General features: G+C 51.3%; 2 protein-coding genes across 2 annotated transcripts in view; one reads left to right on the forward strand and one right to left on the reverse strand.

Moving 5' to 3' along the window:
- LOC147725719 (uncharacterized) overlaps window positions 1–22,712 on the forward strand; it is a 454,500-nt gene that overhangs the window by 120,954 nt on the left and 310,834 nt on the right. The gene's annotated exons all lie outside the window — the stretch shown is intronic.
- The window catches only part of LOC147725720 (small ribosomal subunit protein mS26-like), a 59,026-nt gene that overhangs the window by 7,281 nt on the left and 29,033 nt on the right, over window positions 1–22,712 (reverse strand). The window contains exon 3 of the mRNA XM_086964408.1: window positions 18,084–18,207. Within this exon, the coding sequence (XP_086820534.1) occupies window positions 18,084–18,207 (124 nt within the window). The remainder of the gene's footprint in view (window positions 1–18,083; window positions 18,208–22,712) is intronic.

A 22,712-nucleotide genomic window follows, 5' to 3' on the forward strand; every position in this document is an offset into this window, starting at 1 on the left:
AAGACTGGATGGCGGCAATTTTTAGCTGCAGAGGGGCCACCAGGCCGCTTCCCACCTGGTGCCCGAGGTAGGTTACAGACCCTTGCCCAATTTGACACTTGCTGGCCTTGATCGTGAGGCCAGCTCGCTGAAGGGCTTGCAGCACTGCTCGGAGGTGGTGGAGGTGCTCGGGCCAATGGTGGCTGTATACAGCGATGTCGTCTAGGTAGGCGGCGCTGAATCCTTCGAGCCCCGCCAGGACCTGATTGACGAGCCGTTGGAATGTTGCCGGGGCATTCTTCATGCCGAAGGGCATGACGGTGAAATGGTAATGGCCATCGGGGGTGGAAAAGGCCGAACGTTCCTGCGCCCGGGGTGTGAGGCCGATTTGCCAGTAGCCCGCCGTCAGATCGAAGATACTGAGATAGCGGGCAGCTCCCATGCGGTCGATTAGTTCATCTGCCCGGGGTATGGGGTGTGCATCTGTTCTGGTGACCGCATTCAAGCCCCGGTAGTCGACGCAGAACCGGAGTTCTGGTGTGGTGCCGGGTGCAGCTGCTTTGGGGACCAGTACTACAGGGCTGGCCCAGGGACTGTCGGAGGGCTCGATGACCCCGAGTGTGAGCATCTTGGCCACCTCTTCCTGGATGCAGGCCCGTACCCGATCTGGCACGCGGTAGGCCCGGTGGCGGATAGGGGGGCTGTCCCCCGTGTCCACATCGTGCACACACCAGGGAGTGACACCGGGGGTGAGGGAGAACAGGCTGGCGAACTGTGATAGGAGGGCTTGACACTCCTGGCGTTGTTCTCTGGTGAGGGCCTCCGAGAGTCGGACCCCATCCACGGAGCCGTCTTGTTCCTGAGTCCGTAGGAGGTCAGGGAGAGGCTCGGAGTCTTCTTCAATCCCATTGTCTGTGGCCATCAGGAGGCTGAGCTCTGTTCGCACAAAGTGGGGCTTTAGTCTGTTAGCGTGGAGGACCCGGAGAGGGTTCCGGGAGGATTCCATGTCGATGAGATAGGTGGCAGGGCCCTTGCGCTCGACTACTTTGAAGGGCCCCGTCCATTTGTCTTGCAGGGCGCATGGCTCAGTGGGGGACATCACCCATACCTGTTGGCCAGGTTCGAATTCAATGGATGAGGCATTCTGGTCATACCATTTTTTCATGTCCTCTTGACTGGCCTCTAGGTTGGCTTTTGCCAGTTCCCTGAACCGCCGGGTCTGGTTGCGGAGGGTTAGGAGGTACCGGAAGACATCTGGAGGGTTCTTTAACGGAGGCATCTCCCAGCCTTCTTTGACTAGGCTGAGCGGCCCCCGCACTGGGTGTCCATATAGCAGTTCAAATGGGCTGAAGCCCAGGGATTTCTGAGGGACCTCTCGGTAGGCGAAGAGGAGACACGGCAGCAGCACATCCCACTGGCGACGGAGGGGCTCTTCCAACCCCCCGATCATCCCCTTTAGCGTGCGGTTGAACCGCTCAACAAGTCCGTTCCCTTGAGGGTGATAGGGGGTCGTGAATCGGTAGGTGACCCCGCACTGTTGCCAGAGAGATTTCATGTATTTAGAAATAAAGTTCGTGCCTCTGTCGCTGACGACTTCTCGGGGGAAGCCCACACGGGAGAAGATCCCCATCAGAGCCCGGCCGACTACCGGGGCTGTCACAGTCCGCAGAGGAACAGCCTCAGGGTAGCGGGTGGCGTGGTCCACTAGCACCAAGATGAATCGATGGCCTTGTTTTGTGCGCGGGTCCAGGGGCCCCACAATGTCTATTCCGACCCTCTCAAATGGGGTAGTGACCACAGGAAAAGGTTGCAGGGGGGCCTTTAGTTTGCGGCCGCTCTTCCCACTGGCTTGGCACGTGGGGCAAGATCGGCAATGCTGGTGCACATCGTTCCTCATTTTGGGCCAGAAGAAGTGGGTCACTAGGCGACTGTAGGTTTTATCTTGTCCCAGGTGTCCTGCCAGGGGGACATCGTGGGCCAGGTTTAGCAGAAAGTCTCTAAAACGGAGGGGTACCACTAATACTCGGTTGGCCCCCAGCTCGGCGATTCTTTGCTCGCTGTACAGCAGATCATTGTCCCAGTAGACCCAATGAGTTCCGGAGGTATCCCCTGCGCTTTGGGCGAGCGCTTGCTGGCGGAGTCCCTCGAGGGAGGGACAGGTCTTCTGCTCTTGGCGAAATTGTTCTTGCGTGGGCCCCCCCTCTTGAGGCCACTGGTCGAGGTTAGCGAGGTCGGAAGGTTGAGCTGGTTCGGGGGGAATATCATGGTCGGTGGTTTCGGCTGGGGCGACCGGAGGCGGTGGCGCCGGCCATGCGGGTTCTTCTGGGCGGTGGTTGGCACGGGTGGCCATGGACCGGGTGGTGACGCACGCCCAGTCCGGGACGCCTAACATCCCTAGGTGTTCTTTTCGCTCCACGGCTGCCCACGGAGAGCTTTCAAGGTCATTTCCAAGGAGGCAGTCTACGGGGGCATCGTCTCGGACCGTTACTTTCAACATGCCGGAGACCCCTCCCCATTCGAAAGGGACGCAGGCCATCCGACACAGACTTTCCGAGTTATCGGCTGATCGTACAGGGCAGAGAATGTTCGGTAGATACTGTTCTGGGGTCACCAGGTGACAGCGGACGGCTGTTACACTGGCCCCGGTGTCACGAAGGGCTTCGGCCCGGCGTCCATTGATGCTCACCCATTGGCTGTACTTCTGGGTGTTAGCGGGTAGGGGGACCCGCGGGACCATGTCTTTCCCCCCTAAGCATGCTAGAGCCATGGCGGCTGGCTCCCACTCTTGATGCTCTTGTTCGTATTCTTCCTGCTCCTCGGAGATCTGTTCTTCCCCTAGGGCCGCAGCGGCCACTTGGCGGGGTCTTGGGCTCTGGTACTGCGGGCAGTTTGGGTCGTTTGCATAGTGGCCTACTCGTTGGCATCGGTGACACGTGACATTGGCTCTGTACCCCGGTCGCGCCGGGGTGCCGCCCCGGTTGGCCGGGGGGGTGGTGCTGGTAGCGGGGGCGACCGGAGCGTTGTCTCTTCCTCGCCCTTGGCCCCCTCCTCCTCCTCTTGGTCGGTGCTGACCATTGTTGTTCCGGTTCTGTTCGTAGGACCCATTCCGGCCCACTCTGGTGATCTCCCACCGGTCAGCTTCGGCCGCGAGCTGCCGGGGATCCGTTAACTTACTGTCGAGGAGGTGCTGGCGGAGCTCAATGAAGCAATTGTTCGACAGATGTTCCCATACCATCAGATTGAACAGTTGTTCGTAGGTCGTGACGTTGTTTCCTCTGATCCAGCCCTCGAAAGCTCGGCTAAAGTACGTTACATAGTCCACCCAAGTTGTACCCGGGATGCGGGTGCAGTCTCGGAACCTCTGACGGTACATCTCGGGTGTGAGGCCATAGCGGGTGAGGAGTGCCGCTTTCATATGGTCATAGGAGGTCATCTGGTGGTCCGGGAGCTGTAGCAGGGTATCGCGGCCCTCATTGAGGAATCTCCCCCATAGACCGGCTCCCCAATCGCTTCTATCGATCCGGTGTGCAGTCATAGCGATTTCATAGGCCTTAAACCATTGCTGGATGTCGTCCTCTCGGAAATATTCTCGGACAACATCCTTGGGGATGTGTACCTTTTTGTCTGTGGCCCCTGAGGTGTGGGGTCGCTCGGGCACCCCTACTTCTTTATTCTGCTTGCGCAGGTTGATCTCGGCTAGGTTCCGTTCGTGTTCGTACGCCAGTTTCTTTTCCTCGAGCTCCCTTTGCCTCTGTTTCTCCTCTCTTTCTTCTCGGAGACGCAGGTGCTCTAAGTTGATTTTTTGTTCGGCCAACTTGAGTTCGACGTCCATCTTGAGTCGGGCCATTTCTAGCTCGTGTAGTCGGGTTCTTTCTCTTTCCTGGATCTCGTCTTGCGAGAGACCCGTTCTTTGCCCTTCAGGGGCCGTGGTGGTTTTTTCTGCGGTGCTTTGATCGGGGGTTCCGGCAGCCCCGGTCTCTGCCCAAGATTCTAGGGCATGCTTAAAATCGTCTTTGGTGCTTAGTCCGGTGGTAGCGATACCCAGTTCGATGCAGAATTGTTTTAGTTCACGATGGCTGTACTCCTCCAGTTTCTCCATTTGGAACTTCTCGGTTGATCCGCTTTCTTTGGTTGTCATTGTGATTTCGTCGTGGGGTGAGCTACTCTCTGTACGTTATGCGGTGATTCGGATCGCGCCGCTGGCCACCAATGTTAGACGGACCGGGAGGGTCGGCCGAGACTGCGGGGAGAGGTCTCCAGGGAGAGCCGTCTCCAACGACTGTACAGACAAGTAACTTCCCCCCCACAGACGGACACCACACAAGGTTGAAGGTTAACGAGACTTTATATGCAATTCTTAGGTTACGATGATGTGATACAAGGAGGTCTGGACTCAGGGGTCCCCTCGGTTCTAGTCTCTAGCTTAGGAAAGGGGTAGCGGGACAGTCTTTGTTACCAATGAGTGGAAAATAGCTCTCAATCCTCGAGCTCGGCGTTCTAGATGATCGGGCCGCGGCGGAGCCAGCAGGTCCCGAGATGGACGAAGGAAAAACGACGGTCCGCGGCGGAGCCTGCAGGTCCCGGTGAAGATGACGGTTACAACGGTCCGCGGCCACGCCAGCAGGTCCCGACGACGATGAAGGATATGAAGGTTGCGAAGGCTGTGGCAGCGCCAACAGGCAGGACGATGGTGCACAAGACAGGGCTACGGCAGCGCCAGTAGTCCGTCAAGGATGAGTTCCTCTTTACGTCTCTCGACTCCAAGATACAACTGCCTTCCTGCTCTGGAGCTGCCCCAGTTATAGGGCTGGTGTGCTTTGATGTCCGGACTCTCGCACTTGGAGGTCGGGAGGTCCGGGATGAGTGAGTCCAGACACCCAGCAGGGGGGTGGAGCCGGCGCCCGGGGAGGCGATGGGCGAGCGGCACTTGGCGGGGGAGAGCCATCGACACCTCTTTCTCCCATTGACTTGCCAAGTAGCCCGCTCACCTCCTGGTGGATGGTGGTGCCGGGATGTCTGAGGCCTGGCCAGGCCCAGGGTTGGGGTCGATCGGGGGCCAGGCGGCCTCGTGGTGGAGTGTCCAAGATGGCGCCCCAGGATGGGCGCGAGGGCCGGCAGTGGATCGGACCCACGAGGTTGACATGCTCGAGGGCAGGGGTCCCTGAGGGGACAGAGGACGTGCAATGGTGGTGTGTGGTACTTGCGGGCCCGGACTCGGGCCTGGTTGGGCCGGGGGAGAGCGGCCCTTCATGGGGCCTGTCCAACAATATGGAACAAAGTACTTCAAATAAGGCTATTGTTTTACTCACATTTACCATCTTTCAAATGTAAATCTGGTGTCAAACACTTTTTAAACAACATGTACAGTTGCAAAGGTCGTCCATAAAGTATTTCAGAATATACTCTACAAACAAAATATTGTCACTAAAGAAGACTCCTCAAATACGTAAATCTGAAACGTTTTAGGGAGTTCACGATAGTTTTATGACCAAGTGCACTTTCAAACCAAAAAATGTAATATGTGGTCTTGCAGTATAAACCCATTGACAAACTGAGCACCAACAATTACATTATTGGAGAAGAAAAAAAATCACAAACTGAAAACATAAAAGATATCTTCAGAAAAGCAAAGAAGGAGCCGGCCGATTGTTTAAAGCAAAGACAGGGGGGGCGTGGCCAAAATGGCAGCGGGATAGGACGCGTTTCTTGCAGCTCCTGCCCGCCGCCTCCTGGAACAGCATAGCACAGGCCCCGCAGGGACCCTATTTGCCTGAGGAGTGACTGGGTCTCCCGTGGAGCGAACCGGATCCGGTCCGAGCCTGACAAGCGACCAAGGCGTGCAGCAGAGGGCATCCTCTTGACCCGGCCGGGAGACGGCCCCGGCGTCCCCGGATAGAGGGAGGCCTCGACAACACGGTGGTTCGCGCTGCGGACCACCGAGGCCAGCAATCAGTCTCCCGGCTCTCCTGACGCAGCTGGCATGCCCGACAGCTGGTGGGACGCAGAGGTCCACTGAGGGATTGGCCCCCGGGCGGAACCGAGGCCGGAGCTGCAGAGGACCCCCATGAGATACCCGCAACAGCAACCTTTGGGCTGCCGCTGAGGACCCCTGCAAGTCTGCGGGACGGACCTAGACACCCCCCGAGCGTTGCTGTTCTCAAGGCGCGGGTTGAGTGCTGCCTGCGGCCTGGTCCACGGGACATCGGACTAGGCCGCGCAGACCACCGGCCGGCGGAGTCCTAGGAATCCGACACAGATACGTGCAGCGCGGCCACGATCTACACGAGGCAGCAGCATGGCGGGGCGTGCAGAGTGCCGGTCGTCAGCTCTTTGCGCCGCCTCGCCTGGCCCACCACCCATACCGCGATCGGCGGGGGTGGCCATTGCACAGACCTGAGATTCAGCGGAGCCTGGAGAACCAGAGGCTGAGGGAGGGGGGAGGTGGTGGGGGGGTGGGAGGGGGCACGTAGCCCCACTCGGCCAGCATTGCAGGCACAGAGGAGTTCTACGAGCCGGGGGCGCGGACTGACCTCAGAAACTCGCCAAAGGGTACCGCACAGATAGGCACCTAATTGCAGCGGTACAGACGAGGCTGACATTGATGGGCAGCAGCACAACCTGAGCAAGGGCCTGCCTCCGTCTCCCGCAAGCTGTTTCCCCGAGATTGGACGAGGCCATGAGCCGCTACTGGGGTGACCCAGGTTGAGGGGGTCTCACACGCCAGGAGCCTGGGAGTGGGGTTGTTGGCGCCCCCCGCAGCCTACGACCCGTTTGCTGCATTCCAACATCCGCTGGCCCAGGATCACAGGGCGATGTCTGCTTCGCGGACCTGAGGATTAAGGATGGAACGCTAGCGTCAGACAGCTCACCGCGAGGACCCGTAACATTGCCTTGGCACCCTGTGCTCCCCAAGATAGGGGCCTCCCGTTGCTGGAGCGGGGACCGGAAGTGGCGGGGGTGGATAGAGGTGGCGCTCGGCCTACCTCCTCGGAGACTGGGCCGTGTCTGTCACCCAAACTCGGGTGGTGCGACAACTGGGGACCGACTGCACCCAAACAACGCGAAGGCCAGCAAGCTCGACAGAGAAGATTAGACTCTTCATCTTTGTCGCCATATCCAAGTCGCGGTGGATGGTGGGCACGGACACGAGACCAATCACTTCTTATTGCTTCGGGACAGGGGTCCCCCTGACCAGGGGGCTGGGACTCCAGGGCTACCCACCTGATCGACTGATATCCCAACTCAACCCACCGAGGAGAGCTGAGGAGCATGTCCAGATCTAGAGTCACGAAGCCGAAGACCCTAAAGGATATCTTTGGCCAGTCGCAGTCTACCCCCATGAAGGCCGTGGCAGCACCGACTGCCATATCGGATAGACTCTCTGCGACCCCCGGAGAGGAGCCCATACGAAATAATTTCTGGAATCACTCTTCCTCACGCTCAGGGAGGATATCCAGTCGGTGAAGGCTGAATTCGCTACTGAACTCAAAGAAGTCCGGAGAGATGTTGACAGTGTTGGGGAACGGGTGGCCACGCTGGAGGAGAAGAGCGACACCGCTGTCTCGGATCTGACAACTCTCCAGCAGGAGGTAATTCGGCTACAAGACCAGCATATAGACATGCAGCTACACCTGGAGGACATTGAAATCTGCTCTCGCAAGCACAGCATTTGAATCCGCGGGGTTAAGGCCTCGGACGACACCCATGACCTGTTTGCCTTTGCCACTGGTCTTTTCCGGCACATATTAGGGGACTCCTTTGAGGCAGACATCATATTGGTCAGAGCGCACAGGGTGGGCCCAACTCTCGGCCCCAACGCTTCGCCGACGGACATTAAGGGCTTTAAGACCAAATAATCCATTGTCTTTAAGGCGAGAACGGCCCACCCTATCTCATTCCAAGGATACTCTCCTGTGCTATACCAAGACCTAGCGTTGACCATGCTGCAACGACGCCGGCAGTTTCGGCCTGTGACGAAACCTTCTAGCGAAAGACCACCACAGAGTGAGATCTAAGGTATTTCCCACGCAGTTATTCTCCTCTAACACCTCGAAATCAGCAGGAGTAGCCATTCTGGTCTTTCGGTCCTTCCCCGGTAGAGTTTTGCAGAAGGAGGAGGACATAAAGGGTCGCCTACACACTTACCAATTTTTGCTTGGGAATTTGAACTTTGTGGTGGGTTCCATATATGCTCCTAACAAAGGGCAAACCAAATGCCTCCACAAGGCGCTTAGCGAAGCGGGCGCAACGCCGGATAGGCACTTACTACTTGGGGGAGATCTTAACATTGTCTTTGATAATGTCGTGGACTGCTCCTGCCAAAGAACGACGCAGGTAGGTGTACTGACACCCACGGGGCTGGCAAACCTCGTGACCTGGGACTCTTAGATTTATGGCGTCATTTCCACCCACATACATGCAGCAAGATGTATGTATGTCTAGATTATTTCCTCTGCTCCACCTCAATGCGGGCGTATGCGGAGAACGGGAGATCCTGACGGCCTCTCTTTCAGATCACTCCCCTGTCCTAGGTGCCTTCCAGCTGCCGCGCTCTCCTCGCCCTCCCAGACTCTGGCACCTGAGCGACACCCTGCTGCACAACCCGACAGTGGTCGATCAAATCCGGAAGGCCATCACTGATTTTGCCACCCAGAATGCTAACCCAGGCACCTCCTTAGCGACCTAAAGGACGGCCTTGAAGGCGGTCATTCGTGGTGAATTTATAGCCATATCTTCTGCTCATAACCGGGAGCGAAGTCGTAAGCGAGCGGAGATCATACAAAGAGTGGCAGAGCTTGAACAGCTGCACCAGGGGACGGGTGTCTCCAGGGCCTGGCAGCAGCTTTGCGCGGAGTGGAAGCCATTGGCAGCCCATGATTAGGGCAGAATATACGGCTCTCAGGCTTCGACACTCTTATTACACCGGAGGAGATAGGTGTGGCTGCCTCCTAGCGAGTAAACTGCGGGAGGTCAGACAACGTCAGGGAGTTTAGAGTATTCGGTCGCCCACAGGTGATTCCATCTCCGAAGACGCGGAAATTGCTGAAACGTTCTGAGACTTTTATGCAGACCTTTACAAGGGAGACTCGCTAGATAATCACCACAGCGCGAGATGCATTGTTGCAGCACACATGCCTTCCCTAACCCAAGCGCAGGCTGACTAGATAGAGCAATCCAGACAGAGGAAGTGATTTTGGTTATCCCTGTCTTAAACTAGGCAAATCACCTGGCCCTGATGGCTACACAGCTGTCTTTTACAAGACATTTTGCAACCTAATAGCTCCCACCCTGACAGCCCTGTTTAATACATTTGAACAGACAGGTACCATCCCGGGGGAAATGCTAGAGGTGGCGATAGTTGTTATCCCAAAGCCAGGGAAAGATAAGACTGTGTGTAGCGCCTATAGGCCTATATCGCTCCTAAATGTGGACATTAAATTGTACACCAGCTTCCTAGCGGTCCGTTTGGCGCTGTACATGGCCCAACTGGTGGAGCCAGATCAGGCCGGTTTTATCCCACAGAGGCAGACCAGCGACAATACCAAACGCATTTTACACCTCATAGAGAAGGCGTCCCGCACCCAAGGCGAGTACATGCTCCTGGCCATCGACGCAGAAAAGTCCTTTGACCGGGTGCACTGGCCCTATCTGGTGATGGTTTTGATGGCTGTTGGTCTCGGTGAGAGATTCCATAACCGGATTCTGAATTGCTATCGCTCTCCCATGGCAACGGTCCGAGTTAATGGCCACATCTCTTCCCGATTTCCCATTGGTAGGGGTACCCAACAAGGATGCCCCCTATCGCCCTTCCTATTCGCGCTCTATATGTAGCCCTTGGCGCTTAGGATACGACGGCAACCTCTTATAACTGGGATTAAATGGAGGGGGGGGGGAGGGGGGGACATCCACACCATAAGCCTATACGCCAACGATATCCTCCTTTCTCTATTGGATCCGATCACATCTCTGCGTTCCCTCTTCATAGAACTAGATCGATTTGTACGAGGTTCCGGCTTTAAAATCAACATGGACAAATCCATGGCTCTTGACATCTCCCTTTCCCCGCACACCCTCACTTACCTTCAAGAGGAACATCCAGTTCAATGGGCAGACACCGCGATTCCCTACCTAGGAATTCAGCTAGCTCCTACCATTCAAGCTACCATTGACGTAAATTATGTCACTCTCCGCACTCACATTCATTCGGAATTGAATAGATGGAAATGCTGCACGATTTCTTGGTTGGGTAGGATTGCAGTCACCAAGATGACTATTCTCCCCCAGATTCTATACCTCTTTCAGACTCTCCCCCTCAGGCCTCAGTTGGACTGGATTCAACTGACTCAAAGGGACTTATCACGGTTCATTTGGCACGGCCGCAAGCCCCGCTTCCGACACCAGATAGCGACTCTCCCATCTGAGAAGGGTGGAGTGGGGGTGCCAGACCTCCAGCTGTACTTCCACGCTGCCCACCTTAGATACCTTGTGGAGTGGCAGCGGCTGGAATCAGAGAAACACTGGCTGTTTCAGGACCAGGCAGTGGTAGGCAGACCACTAGAGGGTGTTCCCTTTCTCCGCAAGCATGACTGCCCGCCTAATCTATATGCCTCATTCATTACGAGCACTGTCATGGACCCCTGGGACCGCATCAACGTTGCCACCCAACTGACTACTTTCCCGCCGCCCCTTACACAGATATTTGAAAATCCAGATTTCCATCCCGGCACCGACAACCGATCCTTTCCGGCCTGGCGCGCTTCCCCCTGTAGGGCTCTAGGTCATCTCTTTGACAAGGATGGCAATATTGCCTTGCCCCAACTCAGGGAGCACTATGGTCTCTCGGAAATGGAAAGACTATCATTCTTCCAAATTCGGCATTGGGCCTTACACCCACAAGTCAAAGCCAAAGCACAGCGTCTACTGACCCCATAAGAGAAATGGCTAGTGACACGCACCTCACAAGAAAAATATTTCTAGCCAACACCACATTCACATATAATGCGGGGCGCGCACGCTGGGAAAAAGACCTTGGGAGATCATTAAGCCACAAGGAATGTGAAGGCATATACCACAGGGCCAGACACTCTGCCTACCATATGTGACTCACGGAGACTCTAACCAAGATTGCCACGTACTGGTACTATACCCCGGAGCGACTGCACAGCTTTGACCCCCGGCACAGTGATCTTTGAAGGCGGGAATGCGGAGAGGTGGGAACACTGGAACATATACTCTGGAGCTGCCCCTGCATACATCCATACTGGTCCCAAGTCTTTGACGAAATCAACCTACACCTTGAGACGCAGCTCCCGCGCTTTCCCTCATATATCCGCTTGGGCCTACCCAACCCACTGACATACCCAGTTAAATCCCGGAAGGGTCGACTGATTGAGATTGCCTTGGGAGCTGCCATACAAAACATCCCGATATAGTGGCGCACCACTCCGCTCCCTACACATACTGGCTGGCTCCAGAGACTTTGGCTGGTGTTGGTTATAGAGAAACTCACTCTTACGATGGCCGGCAGATGGTCAGAATTTGCCGACCTGTGGTGGCCCTTTCTTACGCTAATGGTGTCTGAATTTCCGGGAGCTGACGTGCCCCTGGTACCTTCGATTGCTTCAACTTCCAGACACACAGATTCCAGGCAGCGACTCCACGAAAACCCGTAAGCGGCAACGCTAAACACAGAGCGATTTCCTTTATCCCCCTCCCTTACCTTTTCTTCACCCCCCCCCCCTCTTTTTCCCTTTTTGGGTCCTTTTTCCCTGTTAGTTCAAGGTGGACGAGGAGTGGGGGGGGGGGGGGGGGGGGGGGGGGGAGGGTTACATTGTTCTTTTTGTTTACTGTCTCGGCCAGCTCCATGCTGCTTACCTTTGGTAATGTTATGCAACATGACTTCATGGTCTTATTTACACGATTCCTGAGGAGCTGAGGGCCTTATACTTTTGTATGTTCTTAAAATCATTCAATAAACAGATTTAAACCATAAAGCAAAGACAGAGTGTGTCGGCAGCCATTCTTCACAGGCACAAGGCACGCAAATGAAAACTTGCATTTGCAGACTCGTGTAGAACAGTTATAATGACGAAAAAAAATAGTTTTAACTACAGAAGGATAAAAAAGTATAGTAACGAGATGAAAGAAAATATAAAATGTAGAGTGTTGTGTTTAACGAGATACTATAACTAATGACTAGAAAGGAGCCTACATGCACCTCCTCCACCCTCTATTGCACAGCTGTGGGATATCACACCAGTCACATGGTGTTGCAAGGGCATGAATAAAGGCAGCCAGGTGAGGAGGGCGAATGAGGCCTGGTCCCACAGAAGAATTTACAGCAGACGGAAGTTCTAGGTCCGTTGCTTGAGAAGAGTCCGTCATGAGCTCAATATCCGACTGCAACTTCTGCCAGCCCATTGGCTACAAGTTACCCTTAGGGTAGTTATGTCTAACTCTTTTTTTGGGCAAAGCAGAATACTTAAATGCCCCCGTCCTTTAGGTCTCGCCTGTCGATGCGCATGCGCATCGAGCAAGCGAGACTATTGCGAGTTATCCACTCTTTATCCACACTGCAAGGAATCGTGGCGATTCCTTGCAGTGCCCGTGACTTTTAAGGTCAATGCGCATGCGCATTAAGCTTATGCGCATGCGCATTGACCTTAAAAGTCACGGGCGCGTGCATGTCCGTCTCTGTTTACCCGCTCCGCCCCCTCCCCTTCCCGCCGTGTCGCATTTCTCCTCCCCCCTCCCCTCTCTTCCCTCCAGCTTGTTGTTTGTATAATTTAACCCGCTCCGCCCCCTCCCCTTCGTGTCGCATTTCTCCTCCCCCCTCCCCTCTCTTCCGTCCGTCCGTCTTGTTTATAATGCCACCGTGGGTTCCCTTTCTGTACCGGGTGTTGATGGATGTTTTCAGATTTTCTGCCCGACCTCCAGTGCGGTTAAATTCCCATCTTTCCCTCCCCATGTGCTCCGATCCCCTCCCCCACCTCTTCTGCCCGTGATTGCCGCTCCGTCTCGCTCGGTAGTGGCAGGGAGATTTACTCTCTGTTAGGTTCCCGCGGGGAAAATGAAGGCGCACAACATAAGCACAGATAAGGAGGAGGCAACCTGCTCTGTGCCAACAAGAACGGACCAGCCCGAAAGAGGAATGTAGACTGACTGTTGCTTGCAGCACTGCAGATAAGGGTTCAAATAAATTGATAAATCGTGTTGCTGTTTTATTGTAAAACCGAATTACAGGAGAGGAAAACCGCGACAGTATCTTTAAATCTGTAGCAGTGTACTGCTCGTCTCCATCAGGGTGCAGGTCTTTGTAAAAATGGTTTAATCCTCTTCGTACCGACTGTTTCTGTTGCTAGTAGAGACTCCTTGCTAATAAAATATATCACCTTGTAGTGGATTTAATTGAACTCCACATTCGATGTTCTGTTTCCGGTAAAGCACCACGACAAACTATCTGCAAAAGTGTGGTGGGGAACTTGGGTTTAAAGCAATAACATGTTTGAGAACAAACTTTCGTGAAATAATATTTGTGGAACCTTCAAAAGATCGCGCCTTAAAAGATGGAAAATGTTTTGGAACCCAAGTATAACCAACAAGTTCGTGTTTACGTCCGTCCTTTCTGTGCTGCTTCCAGTTCCCATGTTATTATTAGGTCTGGCCTTTGAGACGCTTTAAGCGGTTTCACCTTATTGTTTTTCCACGAAATCCATACATGAGTTGCATACAAGGAGAGTGTTTGTCAGCACGCTTTATCTATTGGCCCGTTAAATTGTCATTCACGTTTTGCTTCCATCCACCACCGCACGGCATATCGCAAAAAGCCATGGGTCAGCCTACTTTACCCATTGGCTCCCTTCGTTTTGAGTGACTGCACAAGACCTGTGCACATTGTTCTTAGCCACCAAAATAATACTTTCTCTGCAATGGCCATGCAGGGGTGAAGTTAACTTTTCATTTAATGTATTCTTTTATATAATATAGCTAAAGTTCTGGCTGTTTATTTTTCCTGCACTTCGAGTGCTTACTTTATTGGGGATTTATTTCCTTACTGCTTTTTTAAGTGTTGACATTTTAACATTGTAGCTAACTAGGATTTGAGTGCATGGTTAATTCCTTTTTGTCTTTTTCACAAGTAATACAATGTATGGCACAACTAAAGGAGACCACTAGTAAAATGGCCACAATAGTGAATGTGTTTTTTCATTTTTATGAAAGCCTATGGTGGACACGTATAGGTAGCATTTTTTTGTGGTACATATTACAGTAAAAAGGTGTTAAACGTTTTATGTAATTAGAGTAACTAACTGCTAGCATTAAGAAATGTGAAAAAGAATCCGTGCTAGCTGTGAACCGAGTTTGGCTTTTAAGCCGTTCAGGTTGGTTTGTCAGACTTTTCCCAAAAGCACCAAATTTACTGTAGGCCGAGACCTATCCAGGAATGTGTAGCTCCAGAAGGGGTGTTTGGGTTTCTAACCAGGTCAATGTGCAGTTTGCAGCTGTTGGTGCTGTGCTGGTTTAGAAAGTGTCCGGTACGCACTTTCTGCAATATACTGTTTGTTGCCTAGTACAGCGGTTCTTTGTCCTATGGCACAAGGCTAGCCACCTGGGATGCAGAGCACTATCTTTTAATGCAGAAAGAGAGGAATAACGATAAACACAGCACCACCTTTTACAGGCAAAAAATAAACCTGCAGCTCTATAGGAAAGACATTTGTTACAGCAATCCATTTAGTCTTACATGAAAAACGTATGCAACGCTATGTCTGTGTGTGTACAGAGCAATAAGGCAGCAACTCGAAACATCCCCTCGCACAAGATGTGGTGTAACAGGAACTTACTCATGCTGGTAGATGGCAGAATGCCCTGTACTAGTCAATTGTTGGATTTGTGTTATCGGCATTGAAATACAGCCAGTGACCAGATTTGTAATGCCTGGGGAAATGCTGATAACAGCCTACTCTTGCACTGACCTTACTTAGGTTCCCTTTCATCTCTAATGTGATTAGAAAACAGTCTGGGGGAGAGACAGGTGGCAGACAGTTATTCGTCATTCATTTATTGCAGAAATAGCCAACAGAGTCTTTGTCAAACAAAGTACAAAAAGTAAAGTACATGCAGTAGACAGTCGCAAGATTAGCCTTTAGAAAAAGTTGCATCCTTCCTGAAGATAGATTCCCTTCTAGGCAAAATTCTCACAGAATTCCATCCAATCTCGGTTTAGTTAGAGTGCAGTTTGGCAAAACTCTGAACTGGTATTCTGCAGAGTCCCTGCCCAGAAGTTTTGCCCAAATATTTACGCTGTACACTAAAGAAACTGAGAGAGCAAAGACCAAGCCCACAAGCATTGGCAAAAGTCTCGCCTATGGGCAAGCTATTGGATTTGGCAATGAGTTGGGGGTGGTACACCAGAGGGCAGGTGGTCCTACTCTCTCTCACAGCCTCCCCCAGCTCCGCCCCCTCACTACTTGATTGCACGGCCGCTAGGCCGTGCCTCCCCTACTCTCCTCCCCCCTCCTCCTCTCCTCCCCTGCCTGCCTGCCGCATTTCTCCTCCCCCTCCCCTCTCTTCCCTCCGTCTCGTTTCACACACACCCTCTCCCCCGCTCCGCCCCCTCCCCGCCATGTCTGCCCCCTTCCCGCCGCCTATTCATGCCTCTCAGTTCACTGAGTACTCTACGCTCAGACCTCATATGTTGACCACCTCACTCACCCTCAACCCCTCACTCACCCTCAACCCCTCACCCTCAACCCCTCACTCACCCTCACTCACCCTCACTCATCCTCACTCATCCTCACTCAACCACCCTCAACCTCACTCACCCTCAACCCCTCACCCTCAACCCCTCACCCTCACTCACCCTCAACCCCTCACCCACTCACCCTCAACCCCTCACCCTCACTCACCCACCCTCAACCCCTCACCCTCACTCACTCACCTTCAACCCCTCCCCCTCGACCCCTCCCCCTCGACCCCTCCCCCTCAACCCCTCACCCTCACCCTCACTCACCCTCAACCCCTCACCCTCAAACCCTCACTCACCCTCAACCCCTCACTCACTCACCCTCAACCCCTCAACCCCTCAACCCCTCACCCTCAACCCCTCACTCACCCTCACTCAACCACCCTCAACCTCACTCACCCTCAACCTCACTCACCCTCACTCACCCTCACCCACCCTCACCCTCACTCACCCTCACTCACCCTCACCCTCACTCACCCTCACTCACCCTCACTCACCCTCACTCACTCACCCTCACTCACTCACCCTCACTCACTCAACCTCACTCACTCACCCTCAACCCCTCACCCTCACCCTCACTCACCCTCAACCCCTCACCCTCACTCACCCTCAACCCCTCACTCACCCTCAATCCCTCACCCTCACTCACCCTCAATCACTCACCCTCAATCCCTCACCCACCCTCACCCACCCTCACTCACCCTCACTCACCCTCAACCCCTCACCCTCACTCACCCTCACCCACCCTCACCCTCACTCACCCTCACCCACCCTCACTCACCCTCACTCACCCTCACTCACCCTCACTCACCCTCACCCTCAACCCCTCAGCCTCACCCTCACTCACCCTCAACCCCTCACCCTCACTCACCCTCAACCTCATGCTAAAGATTTACAAAAAAACCCATAAACAATTCTAAATGCACTAACTCTAATGCTGCGAGACCTATTGCATTTCTAATGCTTGTTTTGTTTTACTACTAAGCTTCACAAACACACAATTCATCACTGACTGCACCTGGTAGCTCCACTACTGAAAACATGTGAACAAAGGTTGCTGGGGTATATTATTGGCCAGCTGCCGTTCCGCTGCCCTCTAAAGTCTGCATATGGCACCTGATGGACCCCCTGTCACTCAAAGTTACAAAACAAAGTGTGATCAAGATATTTCGCCAGTTTGTAGAACGCACAATCAGGCGTGTGCCATTTGGGTCAATGAAGAGTCGTCCGCGCTCTCAGTGTCACCCCCAGCCTTGAATATATTCATACCACTTCTGGTCAAAGACATTGAAAGCAAAATGCACTAGAACATGATTTTTACATTCTAAGCTGGTCGCAAATATATACAGTATGTATTGTTTACAATTTCTTCCCCAAAGTTTTCCGAAAATGTTTTAAACAACTGATTTGTTGTGCACATACCACACATTTATCTATTCTGACAAGAACAGGAGAGGATGTGGCGCTACGGGCAGAGCTGCCAACACTGAACTGGGGAACTAAGTTCCAGCCTCAGTTTCAGCTCGGCATCTTCTGATCTGAGCAAATCACGTAATCTCTCTGTGAATTAAAACAAAATAATGTGTCTCAGTGTACTGTAACTGGTACCTTTGGATCAAGTCTGTGCTTTTTAAAATTGCATAATAAACCCCCTCAATCAGGTGACACACCAAGCATTTTGTCAGCAGTGTTTAATCTTATAGCAATACTTCGAAGGCAGTAAGGAAAACAACGGGGGCCAATCAAAGACAGGGGAGTGGCGGGCAATCTACAGTTCAAGATATGACTGAGATAGGAGGGAGCCAAGCAGCGACTGGAGAGAGGGAGGGAAGCACAAAGACAGCCTGCAAAACAATGTACTCTTATGGAGTTCTACACTAGAAAGCTAAAACAAGCGCCTGACACTGCTGTGATATGAAGCACTGAAGAGACGGAGCACATATACTCGTATGAAGTGCAGGCATAAAACAAAACAAGCAGGCTTGACATGGTGTAGCCACACTGAGGTCATGTAAACAAGCACAGTGCTAGAGTTGTGCAGGCAAAACATTACAAAAAGTTCCACAAAAGCAGATGAAAATATTAGTTGGGCCATGTGACACTGATAAGAGGAACAAAAGGAAACAATATGCTACAGCCAATAGAAACGGAGGAAAAGTAAGTGGCAAGCACACAATCCAATGAAAGGTAAGGGCGGGCATAAGCCTCTTTCAAGATTAATATTAAATACAATAGATTTCACAAGCAGTGCCGATGAAACCTAAAAAAGGTCGCAATAATCAGACTATTAGTCCAGGACACCTCGCCATTGAGAATGATTGCCTTGTAGTACATTACTCCACGTTGTGCTGCCCCTCACCTGAAGCTGCAGTATCTCTTGCTCCTTCTCCTTCAGGAACTCATCCAGGGAGGCCTCCACGTCAATCGCCTCCTGCCATTTGCGCTGCTCCTCCTCTTCCTGCTCTCGCACGTAGCGTTCTTCCCTGCGAAAAGAATTTTAAGCAAGTGATTGTCTACCCATTCTGTCCGGGCTCTGGTAGTTCAAAACACACCTAAAAAGCACAGAAAATGTTCTTTTGAAACCACAAAGATTCCACAAGAAAAAAACATATAAACGCTCCTTCTCAGGGATGGCACCCAGGATGTGGAATGCCCTCCCTCCAGAACCCAGACTTATCTCATCCACGGCATCCTTCAAAAAAGAAGTAAAATCGATCCTCTTGGCTAAATGCACATGAAAATAGGCTAAGGAAATACCGAGACTCGTTATTTTTCCTTTTACTACAATGACCACCTATGCACCTTTGCTACCTTGCATTGACTCTATTGAGAACCATCTGCTCTTCTTTGCACAAAATGCTTTGTTAATTATTCTTTGTCTTTATATCCCATATGTGTGTAAAGCGCTCTGATATCCGCGAGGATCTTGTTCGCGCTCTATAAACCTTTCAAAATAAAATAAATAAATAAAATAAACAATCGAGCTAGCAGGAATATGGCTCGAACGTCTCGATTTGGTCTAACAAGAAAATCAACAGCTTCCACTTGGATCTGGGCTCAGGGTCTGGCTTGACAATTCTGATGTCTTGGGTTCTGAATGCGTCCTGCACAGAAATACTCAGCAACTTGGAAGAGACTACCGTTTGGAAAGCTTGCCTGGAAAAAGGCGGAAGAGGTTGGAATTAAAGGGGAGCGGAGGGTGAGAGGAGCTGTAGGGTGTGTGTGGTGCGTGTGGGGGTGTGTGGAGTTGTGTGTGTTAATATTACCTATTGGCAGTTGTCACTAGGTAGTTATAGTTCGGTCTGCTTTCCCAAAAACAGTGTTTATTGGTTAGCTAATCACTTTGACCTGGTTTGATGAATCTTCACAAAACATTCCCCCCAAAGCCGTTCATCCAGCTCAGCTCCTTCGTGGAAGGTTTCGGGGTGATTCGTCATATTGGAGGGGGTGGGGGATTGGAGGTTAGGGAAGTTTCAGAGAAAGGGGGCTCCCAAAACTCAAAATCCCCATGCAATTTCCATAGAGTTCTTCCGAAAAGGCTACACCAGGAGGGTGGAATTATTTTAAAGATTCACTTGTCCAGGCAGCAAAGTGCTACGGAAACCTACTTGTCCTGTTAAGCCATCCATTTGTTCCACCTACTCGCTTTCACTTTTTGTACCACTTGCATTATTATTATTATTGACGTAACGGTTCTACTGTGCTTCCTCCTATGCCTTCCCCACCCCACTTATTACCTACAGTTACGCCATATCTTATTGCCTGTTATGTATGCTCTATAAAGCGCTCTGATATCTGCAAAGATCTGGTTCGCGCTATATATAACTTTAAAAAAAAAAAACATGCACTTTATACGACGGCTTTCATACATTCATATCTTTTTTTTTATAAAGATGCATCACAGTACCCTAAGAACTCTGTGAAAAGAGCCTGTGTAACGCATGGCGTCTATTCCAGCAGTCACACACACTCTCTGCTGACAGAGGTAGGCAAGCCAGCAAATCAATAGAAACAGACAAGTTCATGGTCTGACATGGAACAGCCAGAACACTGGCAGAGACATCAATATTTGGCATTAGATCACTGAACTGAGTGGCATCTATTAAAAGTGATAGTTTCAAAACATTCATGAACTGCCGCCCCCATGCCTCATTAGTCAACCAAGAGACGTCAGTTTTCAAGCGGGGTTTTTGTACAGCATGCAAGGTACTTTCAGACCTGAATATCAGTGAAATAGAGGCACAGTGACGTAAAGCATTGGTCAAGAATCACATAATTTGGTCAAGTGGGGAAGCTGGGATTCAACTAAAGTTTCCTGATTACACCTTGCAGAATTCAGCCACTGAATTGACATATCCTCCTTTCGCCTTTCAAAACCCAACGAACAGCGCTTCACGTTTCTTCTTTTCCAAGAGCCAACACAGCATTCGGATTTAAATAAGTACACACTTTGTTTATGTTAATTTGGTGGCTGATTGTGCAAAGGCTGCTGAGTGAGTGTGCTCATTCGCACTTTCACACCGCTCCACGTCATTTGCTTGATTTGTCCGATTAAAGCTCCTGCAGCCCCCCCCCCTGTACCCCTCTACCCCTGCGGTACGAGTGCCAAGCAGCAGCCACATCAATGCGCTGCTCATTGCCAGCTTCAGTTGTCCCTTTTATGGTTTATGGGGTCGGTGCCTGTCCGATCTGTGCTGAAGGCCTGAGGGAAAAGCGGTTTCTCACCACAGAATCACTAGAGGCAATGAAACGCTCATTGGCCACCCCTGCAAAGTGACGTGTAGGGAGTGTATAGAAACCTACAAGCAACGCCACTTGACCAGACTCTGAAAACCAAAATTAGAGACTGACATTTTAAAAAGATAGAAACTGGACTTCAGTTTTGCAGAATACATAATGACTCACTTGACAGCACAAACAGGGAGAAAACACGTGCACTCAAGAGAATTCAAATGCAACTTTTTTTAAACTGCATCATCTGAGTTGAATTGTTTTCTTCGCGTGGCTAGTGGACCTTTAATGAAAATGAGACAAGTATTTTGAAAAGGTGCAGGGCGACGGCACCTCCTACTCAAATCATGCTCATGTTTTAAAACTGTAAAGGTTTGCCCGATGCAGATACTTACCCTCAAAAGTTAATCAATACTGGGTAAATGAATCAGGGTTACCAGGTCGGGTACAAATCATCACTGACAGAACCCCTTGTTCTACCGAGGTACGGTCAGGCTGATTTGCAGAATTAGGTGGCACTGGCAGGCAGCAGCCAGTCTGTCTGGAGGCACACTGCTGTCTATGAGAAGGAACATTCAGACACTTCCTGCACTGCCCCTGGTCTCAGAAGACCCGTCTTATCACCGCACGGCCAAAGGATAGAGCTTAGCCAAGGACGTGAGCGATGAGAGACTCCCTTCTGGCCCCACCCTTCAGCCTCTCACCAGACAGTGGGACAATGACCCCAATGTTGCTGTGTTTTCTCTTATCCCACATGGGTCAGCCACTAACAGGACAGTCCCATACATGGAATGTTTTATCTGGGGCCGGGCTCAAGATAAACCCTTTACCCACAGCCAATCCAAGACAAGAGCCCAGTCAGTAACATCCAACTCAAAAAATGCTAAACGGATTTATGCCAAATCACAAAAAGCACAATCTGTGGACCAAGATCTAACTTCCTGGTCAATTTAGTGTAATTCCGTTTAGCAGCTTTTGCTCTAGCAGGGTGGGTGAGTTCCTATCGCCCGATGCCAGCGAGATTTGAGGAGGCAGGGTGGGGGAGGTCCTATTGCCCGAGAGAACTGAGGAAAGGGACAATGTCAACACAAATATTGTTGTATAATTGGGTTTAAATACTCAGACATTTTTAAGAAACATTTTGCAAACTGTATACCCTTTCTTGTTATATTACAATACAAACGCCATTCGCCTTTCAAAATAATACCCGCACACAGATTATATTATTTAGTTGTTCTACCATAGATACATTAACCCCTTCGCTGCGGGGGTTATTCCCCCGCTGTGCTGGGGGAGGGGGGCACGCACAGCGCTCACATGCCAATGACGAGCTGAGCTCGACATGAGGCATGGCGCTCCTAACGAGCTCAGCTTGTCACGGCCACACCCGTTCCTGTGGAACGCTCAGCACAGCAGGGGAATTATCCCCGCATGCGAGCGTTCCACGGCTCATGACGAGCTCAGCTCGTCATGAGCACTGGAGCGCCGTGGCTCACGACGAGCTCAGCTCGTCATGAGCATTCAAGGGGTTAAAAAAATAGTTGATTTAAACAAAAAAACTAGAAACTCACTGGGGGAAAAACAAAGGCTTAAGTAACGTTATAGTTAGATGAATAGGTCAGTGACAACACTAACATTTAAAAAAAAAATTAAAAACACAGAAATTCACCAGTTAAAGTTAAATGATCTCATCAATGGTGGCATTTGAAATGTCGTGAGTGATGTCATGTGTGAAGTCACAAGCGGTGCATGGCGGAGCGCAAGTTATAGTTAGCATTCAATGTGTGCTAGTTTGTTTTATTTATTTATTTTATTTATTTTATTTTCAGAGTTTTATATAGCGCGAACAAGATCTTTGCAGATATCAGAGCGCTTTACATAGAAGAGTACATGAGGGAACAAAGTCAAATAGGTAGGTCGATAGTTCACAGAGTACAGAAGGGAACATGAGGGAACAAAGTCAAATAAGTAAATCAGTAGATCATACAATACAAATAATACAATTGGGTGGCTGCAAAGCAATCAAGTGGGTGATAAGACAGCTCGTACAAATAGATAAGGGGTCAAGCAAGTAATAAAGATCATCGCAGGGTGTTGATAGGGTTCGAGATAGTAGTACAGGTGAATTTAGCCATGAGGATAGCTTTTACTTCTTTTTTGAAGAGTGTAGTGGAAGAGAGAAGCCTGGTTTCGGGAGGGAGTGAGTTCCAAATCCTAGGCGCCATTCCTGAGAAAGAGCGCTTGTATGTTTTCTCCT

Source organism: Lissotriton vulgaris, chromosome 3_2, assembly GCF_964263255.1.
Source record: "Lissotriton vulgaris chromosome 3_2, aLisVul1.2, whole genome shotgun sequence".
Classification (NCBI taxonomy): domain Eukaryota; kingdom Metazoa; phylum Chordata; class Amphibia; order Caudata; family Salamandridae; genus Lissotriton; species Lissotriton vulgaris.